The sequence below is a fragment of the Vanellus vanellus genome (assembly GCF_965231255.1).
Source record: "Vanellus vanellus genome assembly, chromosome: 5".
Classification (NCBI taxonomy): Eukaryota; Metazoa; Chordata; class Aves; order Charadriiformes; family Charadriidae; genus Vanellus; species Vanellus vanellus.
The window spans coordinates 45100614-45126240 of NC_138910.1; the positions used below are offsets into that span (position 1 = coordinate 45100614).

General features: G+C 47.1%; 3 protein-coding genes across 3 annotated transcripts in view; 2 read left to right on the forward strand and 1 right to left on the reverse strand.

The window, feature by feature from the left end:
• The window catches only part of MCM3AP (minichromosome maintenance complex component 3 associated protein), a gene marked incomplete at its 5' end in the record, with an annotated part of 28416 nt that extends 27604 nt beyond the window's left edge, over nucleotides 1-812 (reverse strand). Inside the window, one exon of the mRNA XM_082483257.1 lies at nucleotides 11-812. Coding sequence (XP_082339383.1) covers nucleotides 11-812 — 802 coding nt within the window. The remainder of the gene's footprint in view (nucleotides 1-10) is intronic.
• Nucleotides 813-963: 151 nt separating this feature from the next.
• YBEY (ybeY metalloendoribonuclease) lies at nucleotides 964-2324 on the forward strand (the record flags this gene model as incomplete). The annotated part of the gene is made up of 3 exons (XM_082483213.1): nucleotides 964-1302; nucleotides 1760-1828; nucleotides 2088-2324. The coding sequence occupies 3 exons, from the start codon at nucleotides 964-966 to the stop codon at nucleotides 2172-2174; spliced, it is 495 nt and encodes a 164-aa protein (XP_082339339.1). The 3' UTR covers nucleotides 2175-2324.
• Nucleotides 2191-20735, forward strand: POFUT2 (protein O-fucosyltransferase 2). Its single transcript, XM_082484145.1, has 9 exons — nucleotides 2191-2422; nucleotides 5911-6161; nucleotides 7244-7388; nucleotides 7727-7837; nucleotides 14532-14598; nucleotides 17915-18040; nucleotides 18590-18770; nucleotides 19627-19750; nucleotides 20034-20735. Exons 1-9 carry the CDS (start codon nucleotides 2238-2240, stop codon nucleotides 20185-20187), a joined length of 1344 nt encoding a protein of 447 aa, XP_082340271.1. The 5' UTR covers nucleotides 2191-2237; the 3' UTR covers nucleotides 20188-20735.
• The last annotated feature ends 4892 nt before the right edge of the window (nucleotides 20736-25627 follow it).

A 25627-nucleotide genomic window follows, 5' to 3' on the forward strand; every position in this document is an offset into this window, starting at 1 on the left:
CTTGCCTTACCTTCCCGGGGGGACTCCCGAGCCTCGGCCGGCGGCGGCGGCGGCGGCTCCTCGGACGGTCCCCGCTCGGCCTCCGCGGCGTCTCCGCGGTCGCGGTGCCCGCGGCCCTGGCTGCGCAGCACCTCCTGCAGCATGCGGCCGAAGAGCGCGCCGCCGCGGGGGCGGCTCAGCAGCACCGCCCGTTTTTCCGGCGGAGCCACCGCCGCCCGTCCGCCCGCTGCCGCCCGCCGCGGCGAGCGCTCCCGCTCCTCCTTCCGCTTCAGGCCCTTGGGCACCGGCTCCCCTGGCTCCTCGAAGAGCGGCCGCGGGCCCTTCTCCTCCGGCCGGCCCAGGGCGGCGGCGGGACGCGAGAAGGAGAAGGGCCCCGCCGCCTCCGGACCCGCCTCGGGCGCGAAGCCGAAGGGCGGCGAGAAGGTGAAGGCAGCGGATGCGGCCGGGCCCTTCTCCGCCTCACCGCCCGCCAGCGGCTTAAAGGCGGCGCCGCTCTCGGGCGCCTTGAAGCGGAACTCGGGCGCTGCAAAGGCCCCACCGCTGCCCAGCGCCTCGCTCGACCCCGGGAAGCTGCCCAGGTTAGTGGGCGGCTTGAAGCTGAACCCCGCGTTGCCCGCCGGAGCCCCACTGCTGACCGCCGCCGCGAAGGCCGGTGCCTGGCCTAGTCCGTAGAGCGGCCCGAAGGCGGCGGCGGGCCCAGGGGCGAAAGGGAGGCCGGCGGCGCCGCCGCCCTGCCCGAAGACGGCGGCCTGCCCGAAGCGCAACGGCGGCGGGAAGGCGGGCGGCCCCCGGAAGGGTCCCCCGGCGTTCATGGCGGCCGCAGCCACCGCCTCTCCTCGGCGGGCAGCTGCGAGATCCCGCCGGTGGGGCGGACCGGGATGACGGGGCGGAGCGGGAAGGCGGGGCAAGGCCGCGCGGGCGAAGCGGTGAGGCTGGGCGGGTCCCGCCGCCGCCGCCGCCATCATGAGCGTTGCGCTGCGCAACGCCCAGCGGGTCGTGCCGGTGCGGCGGGCTCCGCTCCGCCGCGCTGTGTGTGCCCTACGGGCTGCTCTGGGCGCCTCCCGCTTCGATGTGGGGCTGATCTGCGCTGGCAACGGGCTGATGCAGCGTCTCAACGGCGCGTACCGGCAGCGCCCGGAGCCCACCGACGTCCTCTCCTTCCCCTTCCACCAGGTGGCGGCAGGGGAGCTGCCGCGGCCGCGCTGCCGCGACGAGTACAACTTGGGGGACATCTTCCTGGGGGTGGAGTACATCCACCAGCAGTGCCGCGCCACTGGGGAGGACTTCGACAGCGTGCTGGTGGTGAGCCCGGCCACGGGCAGCGGGCCTGCCCGGCCCTCCCCGGGCAGGCCTCCCCCTGGTCATGCGCTGCAGGGAAAGACAGCCATGGGGTGTCCTACAAGGACAGGGTAATGGCTGCCGCTTTCCAACCCCGGGGGGGGGGGGGGGCTAAACAAGGAGACGATGATCTCACAGCTTACCCTAAGTGATTAAATGTGTTTTAAAACTCATTTATTTTAACTGGTGGATTCAGACACTACTTGATACTTGTCGTTTTGCATGCTGAGTACCAGCTTTCCCCCGCGAGTTCTGGCAAAATGGCAAATTATCAGGTACAGGTTTAGCCCTGGTCACCCTCCTGTACCCCGGTTTGTGCGGGGCGGGCTGCGGCAGTGGTGCTGGTGCTGTCTGCGCAGGCGAGCTGCTAATGTGGGGGTTAAGTTTGTGATATATGTCGTTTGCTCTTACCTCTGAACAGGTGACAGCAGCCCATGGGTTGTGCCATTTGCTTGGCTACCAGCACAACACAAAACCCGAGTGGCAACAGGTATGGTGGTGCCCTGGAACTGGGGAAGGTGTGTGGTGTCCAGCCTGTGTCAGGTCCTGCTCGGGTGGAAAGCATCTTCCTGTCTTGCACCCCAGTGGCAGGGAACCTGCGGGTCGGGCCCACTGGGCAGGTGGCTTTTCAGGGCTGTAGCTCACGTTGATGCTGATGTTGGCAGGCACTGAGACCCCGCTAGCCCAGCCACAGAGCACAGTGCCAGTAGCACTGACTGTGACTTCTCTTCTGCACCTTCCCCCCGCAGATGTACCAGAAGGAGGTGGAGATCCTGGAGGAGCTGAACCGGCTCACAGGGGCCAGCCTCCGGCCCCTGACCGCAGGCCTCTTCTGAGGGAGCTGCGCCAGGGACCCCATAGCTACTGCTTCCCGCCTGTGCACCAAGGGGCTGCCCCAGATGTGGTGTGGCATGGAGATGGCGGTGCAAGACCCTGACTGCCGCCTGCTGCTGCCGCAGCTGCTGCTTGGCCTAGCCGTGCTCACCCTCCCACTGTCTGCTGTTGCCCAGCCACCGCCTGCCGCCCTCCGTGCCGGCCACGCCGCCTCCTCGCTGCCTGCTGCCGCTGCTGCACCACGCACCAGGTGAGAAGCTGCCCTACTCAGCCACCATGGGCCTGGTAGGGCCATGCCTGGGCAGCAGCCCCCCCACCCTGCATAGGCTCAGCCTGGGCCCACTCACCCCAGGCCAGTCCTGCTTGCCACCCCTGCGACCCTCCTCTCATCATTGCCTCCTGTGTGGTGTCCCGGGGGGACACAGTGGGTGCCCTCCACCAGCGACTTGACATGTCTCTGAGTCATCGGCTGGTGGGCATGTAAAGGTCCTCCTTCACCTACTGGTGCTGTTTGGGTTGTTTCTGGGTGATGCTGCCACTGCAGCTGTTTGGGGGCTTTCCTGCTGTGTCCGTGGCCTGGGGACCCGCAGTCATCTGCCCTACAGCAGGTGATATGCACCCATTTCCTCTGTCCCTCTTGAACGTGTCCTCCCACCTTCATATTCAGCTCACAGGAATTAGCTCAAGTAATGTGCCAGTGGTTTCATCATTGTCACCACACACCATGTTACCCTCAGGACATGGAAGACATATGAGGGGTTCACTACTTGAGCCCCCACATCCTGCCCTGTTGCAGGAGAGGCTTGTGGTATGTCTGCACTCAAAGAATTGTTGTCAATGGCTCAACGTCCCAAGTGGTGACCAGTGACAAGTAGCATTCCTCAGGGGCCAGTACTGGGACTGGTGCTGTTTAACATCTTTGTTAGGGATGTTTACAGCGGGATTGAGTACACCCTCAGTAAGTTTGCCGACAACACCAAGCTGTGTGGTGCAGTCAGCATGCGGGACGAGAGGGATGCCATCCAGAGGGATCTTGACAGGCCTGAGAGGTGGGCCTGTGAAAACCTTATGAAGTTCAACAATGCCAAGGGCAAGGTCCTGCACCCGGGTCGTGGCAATCCCAAGCAGAAATACAAGTTGGGCCGTGAATGGATTGAGAGCAGCCCTGAGGAGAAGGACTTGGGGGTGTTGATGGATGAGAAGCTCAATATGATCTGGCGATCTGTGCTCTCAGCCCAGAAAGCCAACCGCATCTTGGGCTGCATCGAAAGAAGTGTGGCCAGCAGGTCAAGGGACGTGATTCTGCCCCTCTACTCTGCTCTGGTGACACCCCACCTGGAGTACTGCGTCCAGCTCCGGAGTCCCCAGCATAAGGACATGGACCTGTTGGAGTGAGTCCAGAGGAGGGCCACAAAGATGATTAGAGGGCTGAAGCACCTCTCCTATGAAGACAGGCTGAGAGAGTTGGGATTGTCCAGCCTGGAAAAAAGAAGGCTCCGGGGAGACCTTATAGTGGCCTTCCAGTACCTAAAGAGTGCTTCTGGGAAAGATGAGGAGGGGTAGCATTGAGTGTTTATGGGTAAGAATTAGGGGAAAGGCCAACAAGGCAGATATCATAGTGGGAGCCCAACTAGGATCAAGAGGCAGACAAAATATTCTGTAAGCAGCTGGGAGAAGTCTCACAGTCACTACCACTTGTTCTCGTGGGGGACTCCAACTTACCAGACATCTGCTGGAAATACAATACAGCAGAGAAGAAACAGTCTAGGAGGTTCCTGGAGTGTGTGGAAGGTAACACAGCTGGTGAGTGAGCCAGCTAGGGAAGGTGCCCTGCTAGACCTGTTGTTTGCAAACAGAGAAGGACTTGTAGGTCATGTGAAGGTTAGAGGCTGTCTTGGGCATAGCAATCACGAAATGATAAGAGTTTTCAATTCTTGGAGAAGTAAGGAGGGGGTTAGTAGAACTGTCACCTTGGACTTCCAGAGGGCTAAACTGAGAGCTCTGTCTGGAACTCCAGAAGAAAAGGAAATTTTGTGGCCTATGGAAGAAGGGGCAGGCCACTCAGGAAGACTACAAAGATTGCGCGAGGCTATGCAGGAAGAAAATTAGAAGGGCCAAAGCCCAACGGCTACTGCTGTAAAAGACAAAAAATGTTTCTATAAATACATTAATAACAAAAGGAGGACTAAGGAGAATCTTCATCCTTTATTGGATGCGGGGGGAAACATAGTGAGCAAGGATGAGGAAAAGGCTGAGGTATTTAATGCCTTCTTTGCCTCAGTCTTCTAATAGTAAGACCAGTTGTTCTCTGGGTACCCAGCCCCCTGAGCTTGACAACAGCGATGGGGCGCAGAGTGAACACCTCATAATCCAAGGGGAAATGGTTAACGACCTGCTGCACCACTTAAACACACACAAGTCTATGAGGTTGGATGGGATCCACCCAAGGGTACTGAGGGAGCTGGCAGAAGTGCTCACCAAGCCACTTTTCATCATTTATCAGCAGTCCTGGTTAACAGAGGAGGTCCCAGTTGACTGGAGGTTAGCAAACGTGATGCCCATCTACAAGGAGGGCCAGAAGGAGGATCTGGGGAACTACAGGCCTGTCAGTCTGACCTCGGTGCTGAGGAAGGTTATGGAGCAGATCATCTTGAAAGCCATCAAGCAGCACATACAGGACAAGCAGACGATTAGGCCAACTCAGCATGGGTTTATGAAAGGCAGGGCCCCTCCCTACAAGAAAGACATTGAGATTCTGGAGTGTGTGTAGAGAAGGGCAACAAAGTTGGTGAGGGGTCTAGAGCACAAGTCTTATGAGAAGCGGTTGAGGGAACTGGGGTTGTTTAGCCTGGAGAAAAGGAGGCTGAAGGGAAACCTTATCACTCTCTATAACTACCTGAAAGGAGGTTGTAGCGAGGTGGGAGTTGGTCTCTTTTATCAAGAAATAGCCGATAGGACAGGAGGAAATGGCCTCAAGTTGCACCAGTGGTGGTTTTGATTGGATATTAGGAAAAATTTCTTCACTGAAAGGGTTGTCAAGCATTGGAACAGACTGCCCAGGGAAGTGGGTGAGTCACTATCCCTGGAGATATTTAAAAGACGTAGATGTAGTGCTGAGGGACATGATTTAGTGGTGGACTTGGCAGAGCTAAGTTAACGGTTGGACTTGATGATCTTAAAGGTCTCTTCCAACCATACCGATTCTATGAGTCTATGACTATCCGGGAGTGTAGTGATAGGACAAGGGGTAATGGTTTTAAACTGAAAGAGGGTAGGTTTAGATTAGCTATTAGGAAGAAATTCTTTACAGTGGGGATGTTGAGACACTGGAACAGGTTGCCCAGAGTGGTTGTGGATACCCAGTCCCTGGAAGTGTTCAAGACCAGATTGGATGGGGCTTTGAGCAACCTGGTCTAGTGGGAGGTGTCCCTGCCCATGGCAGGGGGGTTGGAACTACGTGATTTTTAAGGTCCCTTCCAACTCTAACCATTCTATGATTCTATGGGCCACCTTGATGATGTCCTGTGAGGAGGCTGCAGTGGCCCCCCTAGCCCCTGCAGCACGCACTGCTCTGCCTTCCCCTACTTCATCCCCTTCCATCTTCTGAGTACCACAGGCTCATAAAAGAGGAACAGTTTCCATCGCAATAGAGTTTTGCTGCATGATTGTGGGGTAAAAAAAAAAATGTATAAATGTTTTAAAGTCCCCAAAGAAATTATGTTGCTTTGTTCTCCCCAGGTACCTTTTGTATGATGTAAATCCTCCTGAAGGGTTCAACCTTCGCAGAGATGTCTACATTCGCATTGCTTCTCTTCTAAAGACCTTGCTGAAAAGTGAAAACTGGGTGTTAGTTCTGCCTCCCTGGGGACGTCTATATCACTGGCAGAGCCCTGACATCCTTCAGGTCCGGATCCCTTGGTCTGAGTTCTTCGATATTCCAAACCTCAACAGGAACATCCCTGTCATTGAATATGAGCAGTTCCTTGCAGGTAGGGTATGGAATCATACAATTTACAATTGACTAAATATTCAAAGTTATTTCTTCACAGCTTTATCCTTATATGTTCTTTTATTCTTATATGTGAAATAAAAGTTAAAGTTGTCGAGAGAAGGGATGAGAAATAATTGTGCTGAGTAACAAACCACTAGGATGAAATAACCCAATTATTTGGCAGCTCATTTGACGTAGCACTATTGGCTCCTTGGCTTTCTAGGGACCCCAGAGAAAGACAGTTAATGCCTCTGGTTGAAGCCAAAGATAATTCTGCATAATTTTGGCCATAATAACAACCCTGTAAGGGGGGAGAGGCAGCCTTCAGCTCTCTATCAAAATACAGACAAACCACCTTTTTCTAGAGGTGGCTGGACAGTAAAAGCTGCACAAGGGGTTCTTTGGTGAACTTACTTTTCAGCGTTGATGCTGCACGTACTCAAAATACTTATCCCTTGGTTTTTGTGTACAAAGTGGTATATAAGAGAAAGGCTTTCCCTAAGAATATGGAAACTGTGAAGTTGATTCCTTTGGGATTTAATGCCATGTTGAGCTAATCACCAAATGCCAAAATCTGTTGCAGTGTCACAGACTTTTTCAGCAAAGGAAATAAAGGCCACCAATTGTCACTCCTCGGCAAAGAGCTCTTAAGGGATCATTGTCCCGTACCTTTCAGGAAAAAGCATTTAGAAACGCTGAAATTTAGGGGAAGAAGGGTTTGTACTTGTCATTTTTTTGGACACACTGTTCCCATAGCAGCTACCTACAGCATTGAGAACCTCTGTGCTTCGAGGTGTGTTTTACCCAGCTTTTAAATTTACGTTTCCATGGTGATTCAGTTCTATTTAGCACATTAAATCACACATAGCTGGGTGGGAGGAGCAGGTTGTCACATCCCCTGACCCTTTTAGCTTTTCTGGTTCACACAGAACTTCCTTTCCTTTTTTATATGGAAAACAAGGAAGAGAGTAGTGTAATATTAGCATTTCTAGCAGATTTTCAACTGCAAGTAATGCTAGTTCATACCTTTATTGTGTGTTTTTTCATGCTTATAAATGCTTTGCTTTGCCTTCTGCTCAGAGTCAGGTGGGCCCTTTATTGAACAGATTTATGTCCTACAAGGCTATGCAGAAGGATGGAAAGAAGGAACATGGGAAGAAAAAATAGATGAAAGGCCATGCATTGATCAGCTTATGTACTCGAAAGACAAACATGAGTACTACAGGTAACATCTAACAGTCCTTTCAGTCTTCTTTTTCATTGTATTCAATGAGACATTTGCCTACTCTAACAGAACAGTGTGGTTATTGTAGTGTTGTCTGTGAATCTCTGGATGCTTGGGGTCCACTTTGTTTTTAAAACCCCAACAATAATATAATGTTGTATTGGTACTACAAGATCTGACTTTAGAAAGTTGTTCCACACAAAAACAGTATAAAGGAGTTGGCTGGTTTATTTACATTATATATCATCTTTCTAGGGTGTACTTTTTATTTGTTTCATTATATATGTCATTAATTTAAAATACAAGCCTGTGAAACAATACTTTGTGTTCCCTTTCAGGGGATGGTTCTGGGGTTACGAGGAAACACGGGGCCTAAATGTCTCTTGCTTGTCTGTCCAAGGATCTGCCTCTATTGTGGCTCCCATCCTTTTGAAGAACACTTCAGCTCAGTGAGTTGCCTTGTATTACTATTTATTGTGGTAGTGTGTGCCCACAAACCCATTGCCAGGTGGGAAGAGCAAGGAGAACTTGCAGGCTATGTCCCACCGTTGTGGTACTTCATCACTGAGTTACTGTAATCTGTTAAAATAATTACAAAAGGAATTTACACTGTAAGAAACACTTAACTGTAAGTTAGGTTAAATGCTGCAGTGCTAAAACCTGAGAGGAAATAGCCTTGAGCTCCTTTGTATTCTCTCTCAGGTAGCTAAGTGTCCTTGCTGCCCTGTGTTCACCTTTCCTTCCTGTACCCTTCGATGCTGGGTCAAGATGGAACAAACAGAGTGCAATCAGTATTTCCCAAGCCCACATCTTGGATCACAAGGTGCAGTGCCTGGTCTCCTGTGACATCCATTCTCAATAGTGTAAGCTGGATTTAGAGAAAGCAAGCAGCTTGTTTCATCTTTCTGCTCTGAGATGCCACTAGGGTGATCAGAGGAAAGGAAAGCTCTTATATGAGAGATGGAGAGTGCTTACCTTATCCCAGTAGCAAAATATTTCTAGTCAGCTGTGGTCCTGTAACAAGACATCATAGCAAAGCAAAAGCTACTGGGGTACAGGAGAGAACAGGAAAAGGAAATAATTACTTTCTATGAATACATCAGGGGAATAAATCTCCTGAGCAAAAACATCAAAAAATTTGACATCAATATGATTTAATTGGAAGTGAGATGAAGGTTCCCCTAAGCAGAGCAGTGGGGATCTGCAGTACCTCCCACTGGGAGCAGAGAAAGCAAAGTCTTGGTTTTTTAACAGTAATGTTGTTCTATATGTAGGAGTTATACCATAATCTTTGCCAGTGACAGCAGAAAACTGGATTAAATAAGCTATAGAGGTCTCTGTGTTTAGCTCTACGGTTAACTATTTCATGGCAACTCTCAAAGTTCTGGTGATGAGGAAGGTCAAGGGAAAAATTAGGAGTGGTGCCCAAGTATTCCTAACATGCAGACAAGGTGCCTTGTCCAAAAGATCACATTTCTCAATCAGACATAAGTAAGAAGAAGTACAAACAGCAGTGTAAGGGCAGCTACATTGGTTCATGTTAAAAATAGTGCTTCATGTTAAAGTCTGCCTAGTTTAGCATGTGAAATCCAAGAGTGGCTAAAATCAGGTATCTGGGAAAAAGCAGAACTGGGCAAGTGAGTGTAATGCCTCCCTTGACTCCTGTCATGCCTTTCAGATTTGTGGTTGTAGGGACCTTCTGAGCCAAAAGTGATCTTCCTATCTTTTATATCCTTCAGTGAGTCCATGGATCTGCGCAAGCTTCGCTTTATACCCCCTTGCACACTGTTAGCGTCCACAAAATCTTGGGGCAAGACCTGGAGGTTTTGTACCTGAACTGTGCATCCTATGAAAACTCACCTCCTTTTGTAACTCCTACCTGCAAGTTTCACCTAATGTCCCCTAGTTCATGTAGTGGAAGAGACAGTGAACAAACAGCTTTTCCATATTCACCTCTGCACCATGCTTGATTTTACATCTCTCTATCATATTCCACCTCGGTTGTGTCCTCTGAAGTGTGAAGAGTCCTGGCTTCATTTGTTGTTCTTTGCGTGAAAGCCATTCCATGCCTTTGGTCATCCTCGCTGCCATTCTCTGAAGTTTTAGAGTTCAACTGGATCCTGCACACGGAGTGCAGGTAAACCCATTACAGAGTGGTATAATGACATGCTCTGTTTAGTGTTCTTTTTTTTTGTCCTGGTAATTCCTATATACAAGTTCCTTTTTTTGACCTCTGATGAGTGTTGTCTTGATTTTTTTCATCAAACTGTCCTCATTCCTGAGCATTGAACCCTTTAATTATCAGGTGAATCCAGTTGTTTTTTACTATATGCACTCTTACATTAGATTTCATCTGCCACTTTATTGGCCAATCATCAAGATTCTCTAATTCTTCGCGATTGACCTTTGTCTTCGCTGCTGTGAGCAATTTAAAATTATTAGCAAGCTGTCACCCCAAAGTTCACACCCTTTTGTAGGTTGTTTAGGAATATGGTGAAAAGCAGATCCCTTCCACTTGTGACCTCCCTTTACAATGGAAACGGGAGACTTGTCCCTGTCTTTAAACTTTTTTTTTAATCTGTCCAAGAACCTTCCCTCCTGTACCATTGCTGTTTTCTTAAAAGCTTTTAACGAAGGCTGTCAGGAAATCCTGACAATGTCAGTGAGACTTCCCCTGTCTGCATGTGTGCTTATGTCTTCAGACTACTCTGATTCTTCAGAGCACCATGTGATACTTCTCCAATTTACTTTAGGTATCTATTAATTCTGTTTTTTATAACAGTTGCTATTAAGTTGTCCAGTACTGACATTAGGTTTACCACTATATTGCATCCCAGACCTCCTCAAGTGTGTTTTTGGAAAATTGACATCACATTTGCTGTGTTGCAGTTTTTTTTAAGCAAGAAGTTGCATACCAGAACTAGTGGCGCAGCTGCTTCATCCTTGAGTTCCTTAACAATTGTTGGGTGAATACTGCCTGGTGTTGGCCGTTTGTTGGTTCATTTCATCTAGCTTTTGCATCACTGGACACTTCCTATGGACACTTTGGTTTGAGATGTCCTCTGATGAGTTGCCCTGTAAAAAGTAGTTCTGGCATGTGGATCTTCCCAGCTCGTCCAGCTATCGCACAGGTACAAAAAATTATATTAGCCGTTTCTGTCATGACATTACTGTCTCTAAGTGCTTGTTAAGCCTTTAATTTCTCTTTGCATTGGAAGGAAGATTTGTCATTAGATTGAAGGCCTTTATTTCTTATTGCTCAAATTCTTTTTTGGCCTTTTTTATTGCCTTTTTCTGTTTAACTTCATAGAGTTTATAAGCCTTTCCATTTTTTTCACTTGGACACTTCTTCTGGGTTTTTGCATAGCGGAGTGTGGAAGACAACTTTCTAATACAGCTGGTGAAGGAACCAACTAGGGGAAGTGCCCTACTGGACCTACTGTTTGTTAACAGAGAAGGTCTTGTGGGGGGTGTAAAGGTTGGAGGTCGTCTTGGGCAGAGTGATTATGAAATAATAGAGTTTTCAATTATTGATGAAGCAAGGCGGGGAGCCAGCAGAACTGCCACCTTGGATTTCCGAAGGGCAGACTTTTGCCTGTTTAAGAGCATGGTCGAGAGTGTCCCTTGGGAGGCAGTTTTGAAGAGCAAAGGTGCCCAGGAAGGCTGGGCATACTTCATGCAGGTGCTCTTAGAAGCACAGGAGAAGGCCATCCCCGTGTCTTGAAAAATGAGCAGATGGGGAAGAAGACCAGCCTGGCTAAATAGAGAGCTTTGGCTGGACCTCAGGAAAAAAAGGAAAGCTTACATTCTCTGGAAAAGGAGGTTGGCAACTTATGAGGATTATCAAGATATAACAAAGCTATGTAGGGGGAAAATTAGAAAGGCCAAAGCTTAATCAGAACTCAGCTTGGCCACTGCAGTTAAAGACAATAAGAAGAGATTCTTTCACTGTATCAATAGAAAAAAGGAAGATTAGGGAAAATGTAGGCCCACTGATGAATGAGATGGGTGCCCTAGTGGTGGAAGACGCAGAGAAGGTGGAGTTACTGAATGCCTTCTTTTCATCAGTCTTCACTGCTAAAGCTGTCCCTCATGAATCCCATACCCTGGAGGCAAGGGGGAAGGTCTGGAGAGAGGAAGATTTTCCCTCAGTTGAGGAGGACCGGGTCAGAGATCACTTGGCCAAGCTGGACATCCATAAGTCCATGGGCCCTGATGGGATGCACCCGTGAGTTCTGAGAGAGCTGGCAGATGTTATTGCTAGACCACTCTCCATCGTCTTTGAAAGGTCACGGGGAACAGGAGAGGTGCCTGAGGACTGGAGGAAAGCTGACATCACCCCGATCTTCAAAAAAGGCAAGAAGGAGGACCCAGGGAACTACAGACCAGTTAGTCTCACCTCTGTCCCTGGGAAGGTAATGGAGCAACTCATTCTGGATGTCATCTCCAAACACATTGAAGAACAGGAAGTTATTGGAAGTGGTCAACATGGATTTACCAAGGGTAAATCATGCTTGACCAATCTGATAGCTTTCTATGATGTTATAACTGGTTGGCTGGATGAGGGGAGAGTCGTAGATGTCATCTACCTTGAATTCAGCAAGGTTTTTGACACTGTCTCCCATAACATCCTCATTAGGAAGCTGAGGAAGTATGGACTAGATGAGGAGACAGCGAGGTGGATTGAGAGCTGGTTGTGTGACAGAACTCAGAGGGTTGTGATCAGCGGCACAGAGTCTGTGGCACAGAGTTGGAGGCCTGTAACCAGTGGTGTCCCCCAGAGGTCAATACTTGGTCCAATTTTGTTCAATATATTCATTAATGACCTGGATGAGGGGACAGAGTGTATCCTCAGCAAGTTCGCTGATGATACCAAACTGGGTGGGGTGGCTGACACTCCAGAGGGCCGTGCTGCCATCCAGCGTGACCTGGACATGCTGGAGAGCTGGCCAGAGAAGAACCTAATGAGGTTCAACAAAAGCAAGTGCAAGGTCCTGCACCTGGGGAGGAAGAATGCAAAGCACCGGTATAGGTTGGGGGTGGATCTGCTGGGAAGTAGTTCTGAAGAGAAGGATCTGGGGGTCCTAGTGGACAGTAAATTATCCATGAGCCATCAATGTGCCCTTGTTGCCAAAAAGGCCAATGGAATCCTGGGTTGCACAGGGAAGAGTGTGGCCAGTAGGTCAAGGGAGGTCATTCTCCCCCTCTACTCGGCACTGGTGAGGCCACAGCTGGAATACTGTGTCCAGTTTTGGGCTCCCCATTTCAAGAGGGACAGGGAACTGCTGGAGCGAGTCCAGCGAAGGGCAACTAAGATGATTAAGGGATTGGAACATCTCCATTATAAGGAAAGGCTGAAAGAGCTAGGACTCTTTAGCCTGGAGAAGAGAAGGCTGAGAGGAGACCTTATTAATGCTTACAAGTATCTAAGGGGTGGGTTGAAGGAGCATGGCTCTTTTCAATGGCTCACAGTGACAGGACGAGGGGCAATGGGCACAAGTTAGAACATAGGAAGTTCTATTCAAATACACAGAAAAACTTCTTTACGGTGAGGGTGAGAGAGCACTGGCCCAGGCTGCCCAGGGAGGCTGTGGAGTCCCCTTCTCTGGAGATTTTCAAGACCTGCCTGGATGCAGTCCTGAGTAATGTGCTCTAGGCAATCCTGCTTTGGCAGGGGAGTTGGACTAGATGATCTCTAGAGGTCCCTTCCAACTCTGAAACTCTGTGATTCCGTGATTCCATGATAGTCTGTTTTTTGAAACTGAATTCAACTGCAGTAACTTTCCTTTGGCCATTGTTGATCCAGTAGGACGTTGAAGATGAGTATATTTATGGCTACTCTCATGGAGTAGTTTATTCTGCTGTGAGATTTTGGTCCGTGTCTTGCTGCTGCTCAAGACGATGTCAGGAGCTACCCCCTGCTCAGTTGGTTCATGGAACTGTCTTTAACAGTGTCTCAAACTGCAGTTGCAGGTGTCCTGCTATGACACTTACCAGCCTACCTGGCGATAGTCGAAATCTCCAATGGCTATGATGACTTGTGCACCATAGCCTTTCTCATCTCCCATATTGCCTTTTCGGCCAGACAATCAGTTGTACGGTCCTAGTACTGTATTATTACTTTTCAGCTGTGGTCACTTACAGGAATCTTCCTGATACATTTAGATTTTTAATGTGATGCACCTCCTCCAAACTTCCTGTTAAATGCAGTGCTGCTTCTCCACCAGAACAGCCTAGTCTATTTTCCAGATTATTTGTAGCCTTATGTGCAAGTGTCCAGCTGATTATCAGCACTGATAATCTAAAGTTGATTGGTTATTTGCTTCCTCTCATTTTAGTAGAAGAAGGTCCAGATAATGACTTTGACCCCCTTCAGCAAAAGCATTTCTCTTTGTGTTTGCTCATATAGAGTATGCTCAGAGCACAAACTAAGCCTACATGCCCTATATATGCTCTTGGATACTCAAAACTCTCAAAATCTCTTCTGCTTCTTAGAACTTGGATAGTGCAGTTAACGTTTCCAGTACACAATCCTGAACTGTGTGTATATAAAAGCACAGGCTGTTTTCATGTTAGTGAAAAAATTTCATTTTAAAATTTGTGTTTAGTTGCTAACACGCATTTTTGTAGTGTCTATGTGTTCTTTGATCTGTTGTTTTACTGTAGGACATTTTATTCCACACGTGGAAAACACCTTCTGTGGTTTTGCTTTTGTGATCATGACTCCTGCTTCCTCCAAGAGGGTCTCCAAGAGTGCTCTGAGGCTGAGCATCATCCTATACATCACTTCTCCCCTTTGGATCACTCTCCCTATTAGGAATCCTATTTCTCCAGCAGCACCTACTGTGAGGACTATGTGAGGGATTCTTAATGCTTGTTTGTCTTTAACTGTCAGAATTCAGAGTACCATTTATTAAGGAAGAGAGGAGGTACATGCAGTGTCATAGTTCCCTTCTCTCCCCAGCAGGCTATGGGTCACAATTTGCTTTATACGGAACACATTAGCAGCCTATCCCTCATTCCCCGTGCTCCGTTACAAACAGATCATAGTCTGTGTTTTGTCGTAGCAACTGTATAAAGAAACATTGTAATGTAAATTCTATCCCTAAGGGAACTGCACTCAGTTTTTACCATTTTTAATAGGTCAGTGATGTTAGACAGAGCTGAAAACCTTCTTCATGACCACTACGGAGGGAAAGATTATTGGAATGTGAGTATTTTCTGGTTAGCTTCTCTAAGCTTTCTACTTGGTTCTGGTAAATATTCAATAACCAATAGCTCTACCTCAGGTTTCTTTTCTTGAAAGTAACTTGTGTCTTATGTTTCACCAGTGTATGCTGAAGGTGGGCTGCAGGGCGTGGTGTTTAGAAGGACCTCCCCTATGCAACACATCTGCAGCCAGAAGGGAACTGCCTTTGTGCAGTTTCTTGCCTAGTCGGCCTCAAGATTAGACTTTTCAAAAGAATTCCCGAAAGTGCTCAATACTGTCGTAACTGTCTCCCCATTGGCTTTGGTGACAAAATTCCCATGGGTTTCAAGGTAACACTGAGCACTTTGGGAGACCACACCCAAGGGTCTATGGTAAAATAATTCCTATGGGAAAAGTTTTAAGACAAAGTTAAGGATTCAGCCACAGGAAAATGGAACCCAATATGGAGTGCTTGATATAATTAAAATTTCTAAGAGAAAGTGACTCTCATGATATTACAAGACAAGGTACATAGACTTCAGTCTTTTGAGATACAAACATCTTGCTATTCGCTTGGTATATGGCATATTTCTCAAAAAAGGACCAAACAGGAGTTTGCTAACTATGATTTTGTCATTGAGAGTGACTTTCCAAACAGAGAAATGCAACCCATATATCATTTCTGAGTCTGACTTGTAGTCCTGTAAAAGCAGACATGAAATCCATATAGGTCCAGAACACACATTTCTTAACAGGGCACTTTAAACATTGTCTCAACAATTTAAACTTGTCTCAAAATTATTTCAAACTCTCTGGATAATATTCTTCTTTCTTTTATTTCAATTTTAACTATCTGCATGATTTTTGGTTGTTGTTTTTTCCTTAATAACTGTCTGGATAACATCTGGAGTTCTTTATAAATCTTGCTAACAGATGCCTTCTTGTCTCATAGAAGTTTTTAAAATTTTAACAAGCCAGCTTCACTTTGCAATCAACCTATGTCTTTGATGTCCAAAAATATTTGAATTTAATATTAAGCCACGTTGTTCTCGCTGTCGTCACCATTTTTGTCTAGGCTTCTCTACCACTGCAAGCTGAAAGGTGTTGTTTTGGGATTCTTAAGGGTTGAATGACCATGGAGCAGGAAAGACCTCCCAAAATGATTTAGGAGCAACTGTTGAATCCCTTGAAGAGCATCAGTGTAGCGTGTAAACCACCTGAGTGCTTTAGCATCTGTATGGAAGCAAAAGGTTCTCTAAGGACAACTCTAGAAAAGCCAGCAGTTTTACATTTGGTTTCATTATTTTGGGGGGACGATCTCAAAGAATTAGAGGATCCATATCAATAATTCAATTCGTGTACGTGAAAGGGAGCATAACCAACACTGATTTATTGTGTGTGTTTGTTTCCCAAACTTAGAATCATAGAAAAACTTAGGTGGGGAGGTGTCTTGGCCTCCCTGCCTTGAGATTTTCACTCCAGAACTTGATCTGGTGGTTTGGGGCTGGGTTCAGTTGAAGGTGGAAAGTCCCCACAGATGGAGATCCTCCACTTCTCTGGTGCCTGTCCCACAGCTGTGCTGCTCTTAGGGCAAGAGGTTTTGCCTGATAGCCAAGCAGAAGTTGCCTTGCTGCAGCTTGGGCCCATGGCTTCCTGTCTTTTTCCTTGCACTTCTGAGAAGCGTCTCTCTTCTCTGTTGTTTCTTTTCAGACAAAAAGGAAGAAGCAGCAAAACTGGTAGGTAGTTGGAACGGGTGACAATATTGCATGTGCAGATTTGAAACATATGCTTTAAATAAGAGGATAACCAGATACAGAGGGTATCCACTTTAAAAAGTATATCAGTGGAGGTTCACACATTCATCTCTTTTCTCTTACATATGCTGTTGCAAAATAAGTGTTCACCCAGAACAGCTGCTGTCAGAGGAGTGCTTTGGGCCCAGGAAAAACTCGGCACATCATACTGTGTTGGTGCCAAACATGACACGGTTGTCACACAATCCATCTGGATGAAGTTTAGAGGTGTTTAGCACAAGCGTAGTATTCAGAGATGTTTATTGTCACCCCGAGTGCACTGCACAGCCATGGGTTGTGTACGTGTTTGCTGCCTCTTGGGCATACCATGTTCATCACATCTCGGGTAAGGTACCCAATGACTTGATTTGACAGGATCGTATTGTGTTGACGTAGTACAAAAAGGAGGGAAAACGTCTATCTCTGAACTGCAGTGTGAGCGTTCTGCAGCAGACAGTGTGTACATCCTCCCTTGAAATGTTTTGCTGGATGATTTGGAATGGGATTAGAAAGCCTCTGGTGATCTCTTCAAAGATGCTAGAAGAGCAAACTTTGTACTTCCATTAAATATTTAGAGGGGCATGGATCTCCAGGTACCAACATGATGGATCTTACAGAAGACTAAATTGTTTATTTCTCACTGAATGATATGGAGGAGGAAACCATTCAACCACAGCAAGTTTGGCATATGGAGAAATAGCCGCTCCAGGAAAAGGTGAAAAAAGGCTGGCAGATTCTAGTTCCTGCTGCCTCTTTGCTAGAGCAAGGCAAAGGCTTGATCAGTGTGGCTATGTCTGGAGTACTAGTAATGCTCTGCCTGGCTTCTCTGCTGCATAGCGAACTCTGCCACTGTGGGCTTCACCGTGCTGAGAGAAGAGGCCGTTGGAAATTGAAGTGTTTGCGTTGCACCTTCTTTGGTGACCATCACACGACAGACTACAGACTTGTATAAAATGAAGAATTAGACCAAATTGCAAGTGTCCTTTGTAAGCAGTGTAAGTCACATGGGATTTCCTTAGTTTTGTTGTGCATGCCTGTTAATAAGAAGGCTACGTGTGACTGTGTGCAGTGGTAACTGCATCAAAAAATCTTTGAAAGTGGTTATTATCCACAGGTGAAGGAAGTAATTCCTTTTTCATCACTTTTGGACTGAATTTGATAGGAGTGTTTGTGGCTAGACGCATGATTTTTTTAAGCAGGTTTTATTCTTATGGGTGTTTTGCAAGCTAAAGTTTTGCCCAACTTTTGTTTCCAAAGGTAAGATACTGCTAGTGTTTAATTTGGTGTATTATGTGTCCCATTGTGTAAATAACCGCAGTCTACTCTGTACAGCTATATATTGCAGGGTCAGATGAGTATGCTGATTATAAATGTGGTTACAAGTAGGATTAAACGGTTAAAGCGCAGATGAAAGGTTAGAAATTGTTGCTTGTAGTGCTGCATGGATGTATTATCCTGGAAGCTCTGTGTACATGAAACCCTCTCCATTTAGTCATTTTTAGCTCTTCCTTTTTCTGACTTGGCGTCTGCTCTTGTTCCAACAGACCCGTCGGAGCATGGTGTTTGCTAAACACCTCCGTGTAGTAGGAGACGAGTTTAGAAACAGGTATCTTCAATCCACAGATGAGGGAGACAGGACTCATTACAAGGAGGACTGGACACAGATGAAGGTAAAATTGTAACAGTCTGTTTCCCATAACAAATCATGTTTTCCTTTTTACCTGTGTATTCCTGGCTGTACACTGCAGGGAACAGTGGAGGGTACATGTGAATCTAGCTGTCTCTGCTAGACCATGGTGACATGCATGTTCCTACTGTACATTCTTCTCTCTGTGTGACATGAGTTAACGAGTCTGTTGAGATGTCACTGACTGGTTCTGGGTGCCAGATTTCTGTTACCCTCGTTTCACTAAAGGAAACTTGTATTTCTTCTTGTATTCAGCATCATCTGTGAGTGTAAAGTGCAGCTGCAAACTGATCAAGGAGAGCAACTTTTGCTTACAAAGATTTCACACTCTGGTTTCTTTTGTATGATGCAGGCCACCCAAGATGAAAACATTGCAATAAGTGTCCCAAAATACTGCTGAATACCTTAAAATTACTTTCTTGCAGCTGGAGTAACTCAGTGCCTTATCCAGAGATTATGCATTCAGGCTTTTCCAGTGTGAATGAATAGTGGTGCTCTCAAGTTTTAAAGTTTATTCATCTTTCTCTCTTAGGTTAAGATGGGCACAGCTCTAGGTGGTCCATACCTTGGGGTTCATCTCAGAAGGAAAGACTTCATTTGGGGTCACAGAGAAGATGTGCCTTCCCTGCAAGGAGCAGTAAAGAAAATCCGCAGCCTCTTGGAGATGCATAAACTTGAAAAAGTTTTTGTAGCCACTGATGCTGTTGAGGAGGGTAGGCAGATTATAGTCAGTTTAGGATTGTTAACTTTTGACAATGAGTGCAGCAATTACCACTTTAGTTTTATAAATGACTGGAAGTTCATATTTCTCCATCATTGAACAGGGAACTGAAGAAGATTGGGCAGCTGTTTCCTTCCTGCTTGAATAGTTGGTATCAAACCACTCATTTGGTATTTTCTATAGGAGGTTTGGTGGTCTCTACAATAGCAAATTGGGAATTGAATCTGCCTGTTCCTACTCCTTTTTCTCTCCTCGCACCTGTTTTCTTAGCATTTCACAGACTCTCAGACATGCTGGTGGGAAGGGTCCTCTGAAGTCTCCCACCCAATCTACCCTTGGCTGCCCCCAACACCAGACTGGGGGGGACCTGGCTGTGGGTGGCCAAGGCTTAGAAACCCCCAAGGGTGGGGTTCCCCCCCCCAGGCCTTATCTTAGGGCTGCACCTCCCTCCCAGTAGTATCTAGAGATCTGTTTCAATGCTTGATATTAGAATAACCCTGCAGGGCATGGCATCTGCAGTAACTAATCTAAGTTAGCTGTCAAGAAAGGCTTCTTGGTATACCTACCCTATAGGATTAGACAGCGAGGCTAGTGGTAGCATCTCTTCTACCTCTTGCAGGCTTCCCCACCCCCTGAGAATTGCCCCACTTGGAACTGTGTCTCTGCCGTACTGGCTCCCCCACTGCCTACGATACTCTGACGTTTGGCAAACGTGTTGTAAAATTTGTAGGTAGATTTTGGTTTTGCTTGCTTTGTAACTGCTCACCCAGGGTTTCCTTAAACACATTTTATGACAGCAAGTTGCTCTTTATAGTGTAAGAATAAATTTGCGTCTTTCCCTTTGTCAGAGGTTGAATTGCTCAAGAAAATGCTGCCTGAGATGGTGAGGTTTGAACCTTCTTGGGAGGAGCTGGAACTCTACAAAGATGGGGGCTTGGCCGTGATTGACCAGTGGATCTGCGCACATGCAAGGTAGTGAATTTGACTTTTCTTTGCAGAGCCAAATCTTACTGTCACGTAACTGAATGTTAGTTTTGACCCATCTATAGTTTACAAATTATATATGACATGATATTATATAATTGATATATATAGTAGATGTATAATAGTTATATAGTACCTATATGTATAATATATAAAATAATTTCATTATCATGTCATTTCAATGAACATTAAAGTTCATTGGACTGAAATCAACTACTTGCATTTTAAAAACTGGCCCCCTTCACAAACCCATTCTGATTTTTTTTCACAGATATTTTATAGGCACCTCAGTTTCAACGTTTTCCTTCCGGATCCATGAAGAAAGGGAGATCTTGGGATTTGATCCAAAAACAACTTACAACCGATTTTGTGGTGAAAAAGAGAGAAACTGTGAGCAGCCAACTCACTGGAAAATTGTATACTAAAATACAGGGAAATCCAGACTTCAATACTGGTGAGCTCAAAAGAATAAGGAAAAACTACAGGGAAATCCCTCCCTTTGACCAAACTGCAACTCAGTCCTCTACCCTCTTCTCAGTGTTTACTTGACATTTGGGTTTTGAAGTACAAGCAGTATTCATCTTCTTAGTCAGGCGCTGATGGAGCAAAAAAATGAATTCAGCCTGGGATCCAGTTCTCAGCATAGCTAGGATTAGAGGACAGTACCAGACACTGCAATTGAGACTTGAAAGGCAAACCTTTGTTCTGAAACTGAGTAACAAATGAAGTAAGTTGCCGCTTTCTTTGGAGTTCTGAGGAAGAAGATGAACAGTTTTAACTTTTATAAGTGTAACACAGCTGTGGTCTGTCTTGCATTTCCGTCTTTATTTTTTGTTCTGTTCAGCGTTTACCCCTCTAATCGCAAAAAATGTCTTGGTTTTGTAACCTACACAACGAGCTGCAGATTGTATGTAAACTCTGCCGTTCCTTGGGGAAATCTTCCCTTTTCAAATAGTAATTGTGAACATTCAAATTGTCTGATTCAATCAGTGCTTGATAAAAGAAAAGGAGGTGGTATTTCTACCTGAACACCAACTGCTTCTAATAGCAGTCTCAGTGGGTCTGTGCTGAGAGAGGCACAAAGATGGGGCTTGTAGAGTGGTAAAAGAAAAGTTATGTTTCTTCTTATATTTTATCTTCACAAAGGAAACTTTTTTTTTCCCCATTGTCCTCCCAAAGGCCTGTTCAGTTGGGCTGATGCAAAAGGCAGCACCCTTTTGGGATCACACAGTCACTCAGTTCAGTGACAGCGATGCTTTGCTAAGGAGCATGCTAAAAGGCCTTTCTGGTTTCCACATCAGTTAAATGGATTGTCCCAGCAATTCAACAAATGAATTTTCTGCGTTTCTGCTTGCAGTTTATGCAAGGGAGCAAACTGAGGACAATCACAGACAGCAAAGGTCATTGGGCCTTGAGATAATGTGTATAAGCCTAGCAGTTGGGAACCTTGCAGGTGAGGTTGTGCTCTGATGGAGATGGCTGGCTATGGTACATGGGAAGAGGCCTGTGCTACACCACCAGCCAGAGGGAAAGCACAGCTCCTGTTTGAGAAGAGGTTTGTATGAGTACTAATTCTAGCTCTTGCAGTCTCCTGCTATGTAGAATTGGCTGCTGGGAAGTATTCTGCTCCATTCTGTGCTTCAGGTGGGTCTTTTGACCTGCAGGTCTACATGGCTGTGTTAAGCAGGAGAAACCTTTTTCAAAACTGGACTAGGAGACCTATTTCAAAAGGTGAAGCAGACATTTTTCCTTGAAGTCAGTTTTACCAGATTACCTTACTGTTAGCAGATCCTTCACTTGATCTTTCTTCTTGGCTTGAGTAGGAGTATATATAACTCTCCTACAGTCAGCAATGGGCATTTCACAGATGCTGCCAGACAATGAGGTTGTTGCCTCCCATGCAACTGCAGCGGAAGCTGTGAAGACTTCTCAGACAGTTGTAGCAGCAGCTGTCTTGTTCTTACCAACTATTTATTGTATCTCCGTGTAGCAACTGAGCCTCTCTGGCAACAAAGTGGGGAGCCCAGCATTTCAAAGCGTTGCCTTTTCCTACCAAATCAAATGTTCTCGTTTAGCCTATGCACCATGTAAAGTGATGGTGGCATTTTATGTGTAATGTATACCTCATTAAGAAAAATACAAAGCTTTGTAGCATTTTATGTGATGTGTCCGTGCTGCTTCTTTCTAACCATGCATTTTGCTATTTCCTGGCTCCCTAGCATTGGACTCGAGTGTAGGAAAAACTTGAAAAAAACCTGCATTCCCTGATAAGGTTCTTTTTATCATCTGTCGCATGAGGTGCTGCGTTAGCAAGTGTAGCTGGCATTACCCATCTTGGCACTGGGAGACTGCATCTGGTAAATCTTGGTGCCCCCCACTGCAAGAGGGATGTACACAAACAGGAGAGAGTCCAAAGGCAGGCTGCTAAAACCATCGGCAGCTGGAGTACATGGCATATGAGGAGAGCAGGAGAGAGCTGGGCTTTTTCAGCCTGGAGAAAGTGAAAGAGGGATCTAACTGTTGTCTTTCATTACATAAAAAGGGTCACAGGGAAGGCAGAGCCCAGCGTTTCTCAGAGGTGCACAGCAAAAGCACAGGAAGCTATAGGCACAACTTGCCTGCTTGGGATGGGGCCTGGAGAGAAGTGGTGGGTATTTCAGCTGTGCTGTTGCAGTTAAAGGCAGCAGAGGACATGCTTACATGCAAGTAGGTTGTAGAGAAATAATATCCACCTTTCTGGCTCAAATACAAAACGGATTAGAGAGATGGGAGCGGGGTGACAGCTGCCATGGTCAAGGGTTTCCAACAACATGACCTCTCTCTTGAATCCCTGTCGTCACAATAAAAAGCTGGAAAGCTGACAGCAGTGGGTGAAAGAGCAGGATTTCTTTCTGGTTTCTGAAGTCCACAAGATCTTGAGACATGACTCTCCTTTGTCTTTGCAGTGACAATACATGTATTTACAAACATATGTATGCATGCAAACATACACCATGATATATATGACCACAGCACCTTTCACCTAGCAATCTGTGCCAAAACATCTGTTGCCCTGTAGGTCTATATTTTCTGGTGTTCTACCACTCTCTGGGTTGAAGAGCAAGGAATTGAACAGCACAGACCTCATTATCCCATGGCACGGGAAAGCTTAGAAGATTTGTATCTTTGGCAGTAGTGATGTTACATGCCACTTTTAGAGTAGATGGACTTGCGGGATCAGTTCTTTCTGTTTCAGCATACAGTGGAAGAAGACATACTCATTGGTGTGAAAATAAGAAGAGCAAAAGTTCCATGAGATGCAAAAATATCCACACAGAGTATTTTGACGGGTTTTTCTTTCCACATTCTAGGACAAGAATCGCGTTTTGTGTCTGCTCCCACTCCTTTCTGCAGAGGAAATTTTAAAGAGGGAGCAGAACCCAAAGCACAGCTGCAATCATGTCCTTTGCACAGCCATCGTAGGAGACTGCTGCACTGGTTTTTTCGTTGGTATGTCCTTTCTTGGTCAGTAGCCTTTCTGTCAGTAGATGGAGAGAGTAGACCAGTCTGCAATCAGCCCCAGAGCTAGATCTCCAGATCCACGCTGGACCAGAGCAGCTGTCTCCTGCAGCCAGCACTGGAGTAGGTTTTGTGGGTATCTATAAAACCAATCAAAGAAACAGTGGTTGCCTTTAAATGATGATAGTGCATATGGATTACTGTAATCACTCATGAATGGTTGATGAGAGAGCTGGGTGGTGAGGCAGGAGTTATTTTCCCTTGTTTTGGTGAAAAATTTCCTTTTGGGGAAAGAAAGGAGTAAAGATTAATGGCTTCCAGGCATGTCTGTGGGTCTGCTGTGTGGCCTTGTAAGCCCTGGTGTTTCTTTTTAGATGTGATTAGAAGTAAGTCCCTTTCTCTCCTCTATAAAATTAAACTGAGTGTTACACCTGTTGCTCCCAGCACCTTGCTGGCCAGTTCCTGGCACCCATCTCAGCTCCCACTGCCCTTCCAAAGGATGCAACACAGGGTGGCTGTGCTGCTCCATCATTCTCTGTCTCTGGACATCACAGCGTTTTTACGTGGTAGCCTCCTGGGGCAGGGACAGCTTCCTCAATCCTGGGGCAGATGCCCTCTTGTCTGCTGCATCTGGGTCCCCTGTGCTTCCTTCCCAGAGCAGTCCCGCGTGCACCAAATGGCTCACTGCAGACCCCAGGGGCCTCTTGGCTGTAGCACTAGGGGGTTGGGAGGCAGCAAAGCAGTGGCTGGGATGTGGCTGTTTAAACCAGGCTTGGCTGATCAAGCATTTCTCTCCTGGCCCTGATTCCCTGTTAGGGTCCATGGGCATTTTTGGATTGAAGGGCTGTCCATGTCATGGTGAGTGCTCACCCTGGGAGCACCAGTCTCTGCCCACCATGAGGAACTGAGCTGCCACAGCAGCAATCAGAGCAGGCAGGGGATGCTCCCACCCCTTGGGAAGAGCCTGTGACACCCACCTTTTGAGCATCCACCCCTTGTGTGAAGGCACGTTACCCAGCAGAGAAAGAGGTTGCCACCTGGTGGAGCAGGGGCAAGATTCTTCTGTCCCAAGGGATGTCCTTAAGGCCTCCAGCAGCCTTGCAGCTCAGGGATGTTGAGGACACAAACCCAGCCTGGGGGCTTGCAGCAGAGATGGCATACCTGGATCAAACCCTCATCTGGAAGGTAGCAGTCTCTTGGCAAATATAACATACAGTATTTATACACCTGTCTTAGCAGCTCCCTCCTCTGCCTCCCACAGCACAGTGTGCTTCTTTGATCACCTTAAGGCTGCCCTCCTTCCACTTCATCTCTTCACACAGCTCTTGTGGCAGAAGACGGGCAGCTCCAGTGCTTGTGCGCCAGAGGCTGTGGGGACAGAAATGGCCTGGTGCTGTGGGCTGTACCACATCCACCCCTTGCCACATGAGACATGAGCACTGCAGAGTGGGTGCCTGGGAGGCAAAAGCTTTTCCTTTCCTTTCCTCTTGCTCTCACAGGCCAATGGAGCAGCTGACGCCTGTGGCCAGGCACCATGGGGGGTGGGTATGTCTGGCACTGCTGATGTCCACTGGAAAGCGGACATGGCTGGTCATTCTCTGCTGAGGGCCCCGGTTGCTTCAGGGTCTGGGTTTTCCTCTGCTGTTTCATTCCCACAAAGGAAAGACACACGAACAACGTGAAGGAGCAGGACAGCAACCTCAATCCCAAAGAGTGGTGGTGAATGGAATTAAATCCAGTTGGCGACTGGTCACAAGTGGTGTTTTCCAGGGTTTGGTATTGGGTCCTGTTCTCTTGAATATCTTTACCAATGATCTGGATGAGGAGATCGAGTGCACCATCAGTAAGTTTGCAGACGACACCAAGTTGGGGAGGAGTGTTGATCTGCTTGAGGGTAGGAAGGCTCTACAGAGGGATCTGCACAGGCTGGATCGATGGGCCGAGGCCAATGGTATGAGATTCAACAAGGCCAAGTGCCGGGTCCTGCACTTGGGTCACAACAACCCCATGCAGCACTACAGGCTTGGGGAAGAGTGGCTGGAAAGCTGCCTGGTGGAAAAAGACCTGAGGGTATTGGTTGACAACCAGCTGAGTATGAGCCAGCATTGTGCCTGGGTGGCCAAGAAGGCCAATAGCATCCTGGCTTGTATCAGAAATAGTGTGGCCAGCAGGACAAGGAAAGTAATTGTCCCCCTCTAGTCAGCACTGGTGAGGCCCTGCCTAGAACACTGTGTTCAGTTTTGGGCCCCTCCCTACAAGAAAGATATTGAGATTGTGGAGTGTGTCCAGAGAAGGGCAACAAAGTTGGTGAGGGGTCTAGAGCACAAGTCTTATGAGAAGCGGTTGAGGGAACTGGGGTTGTTTAGT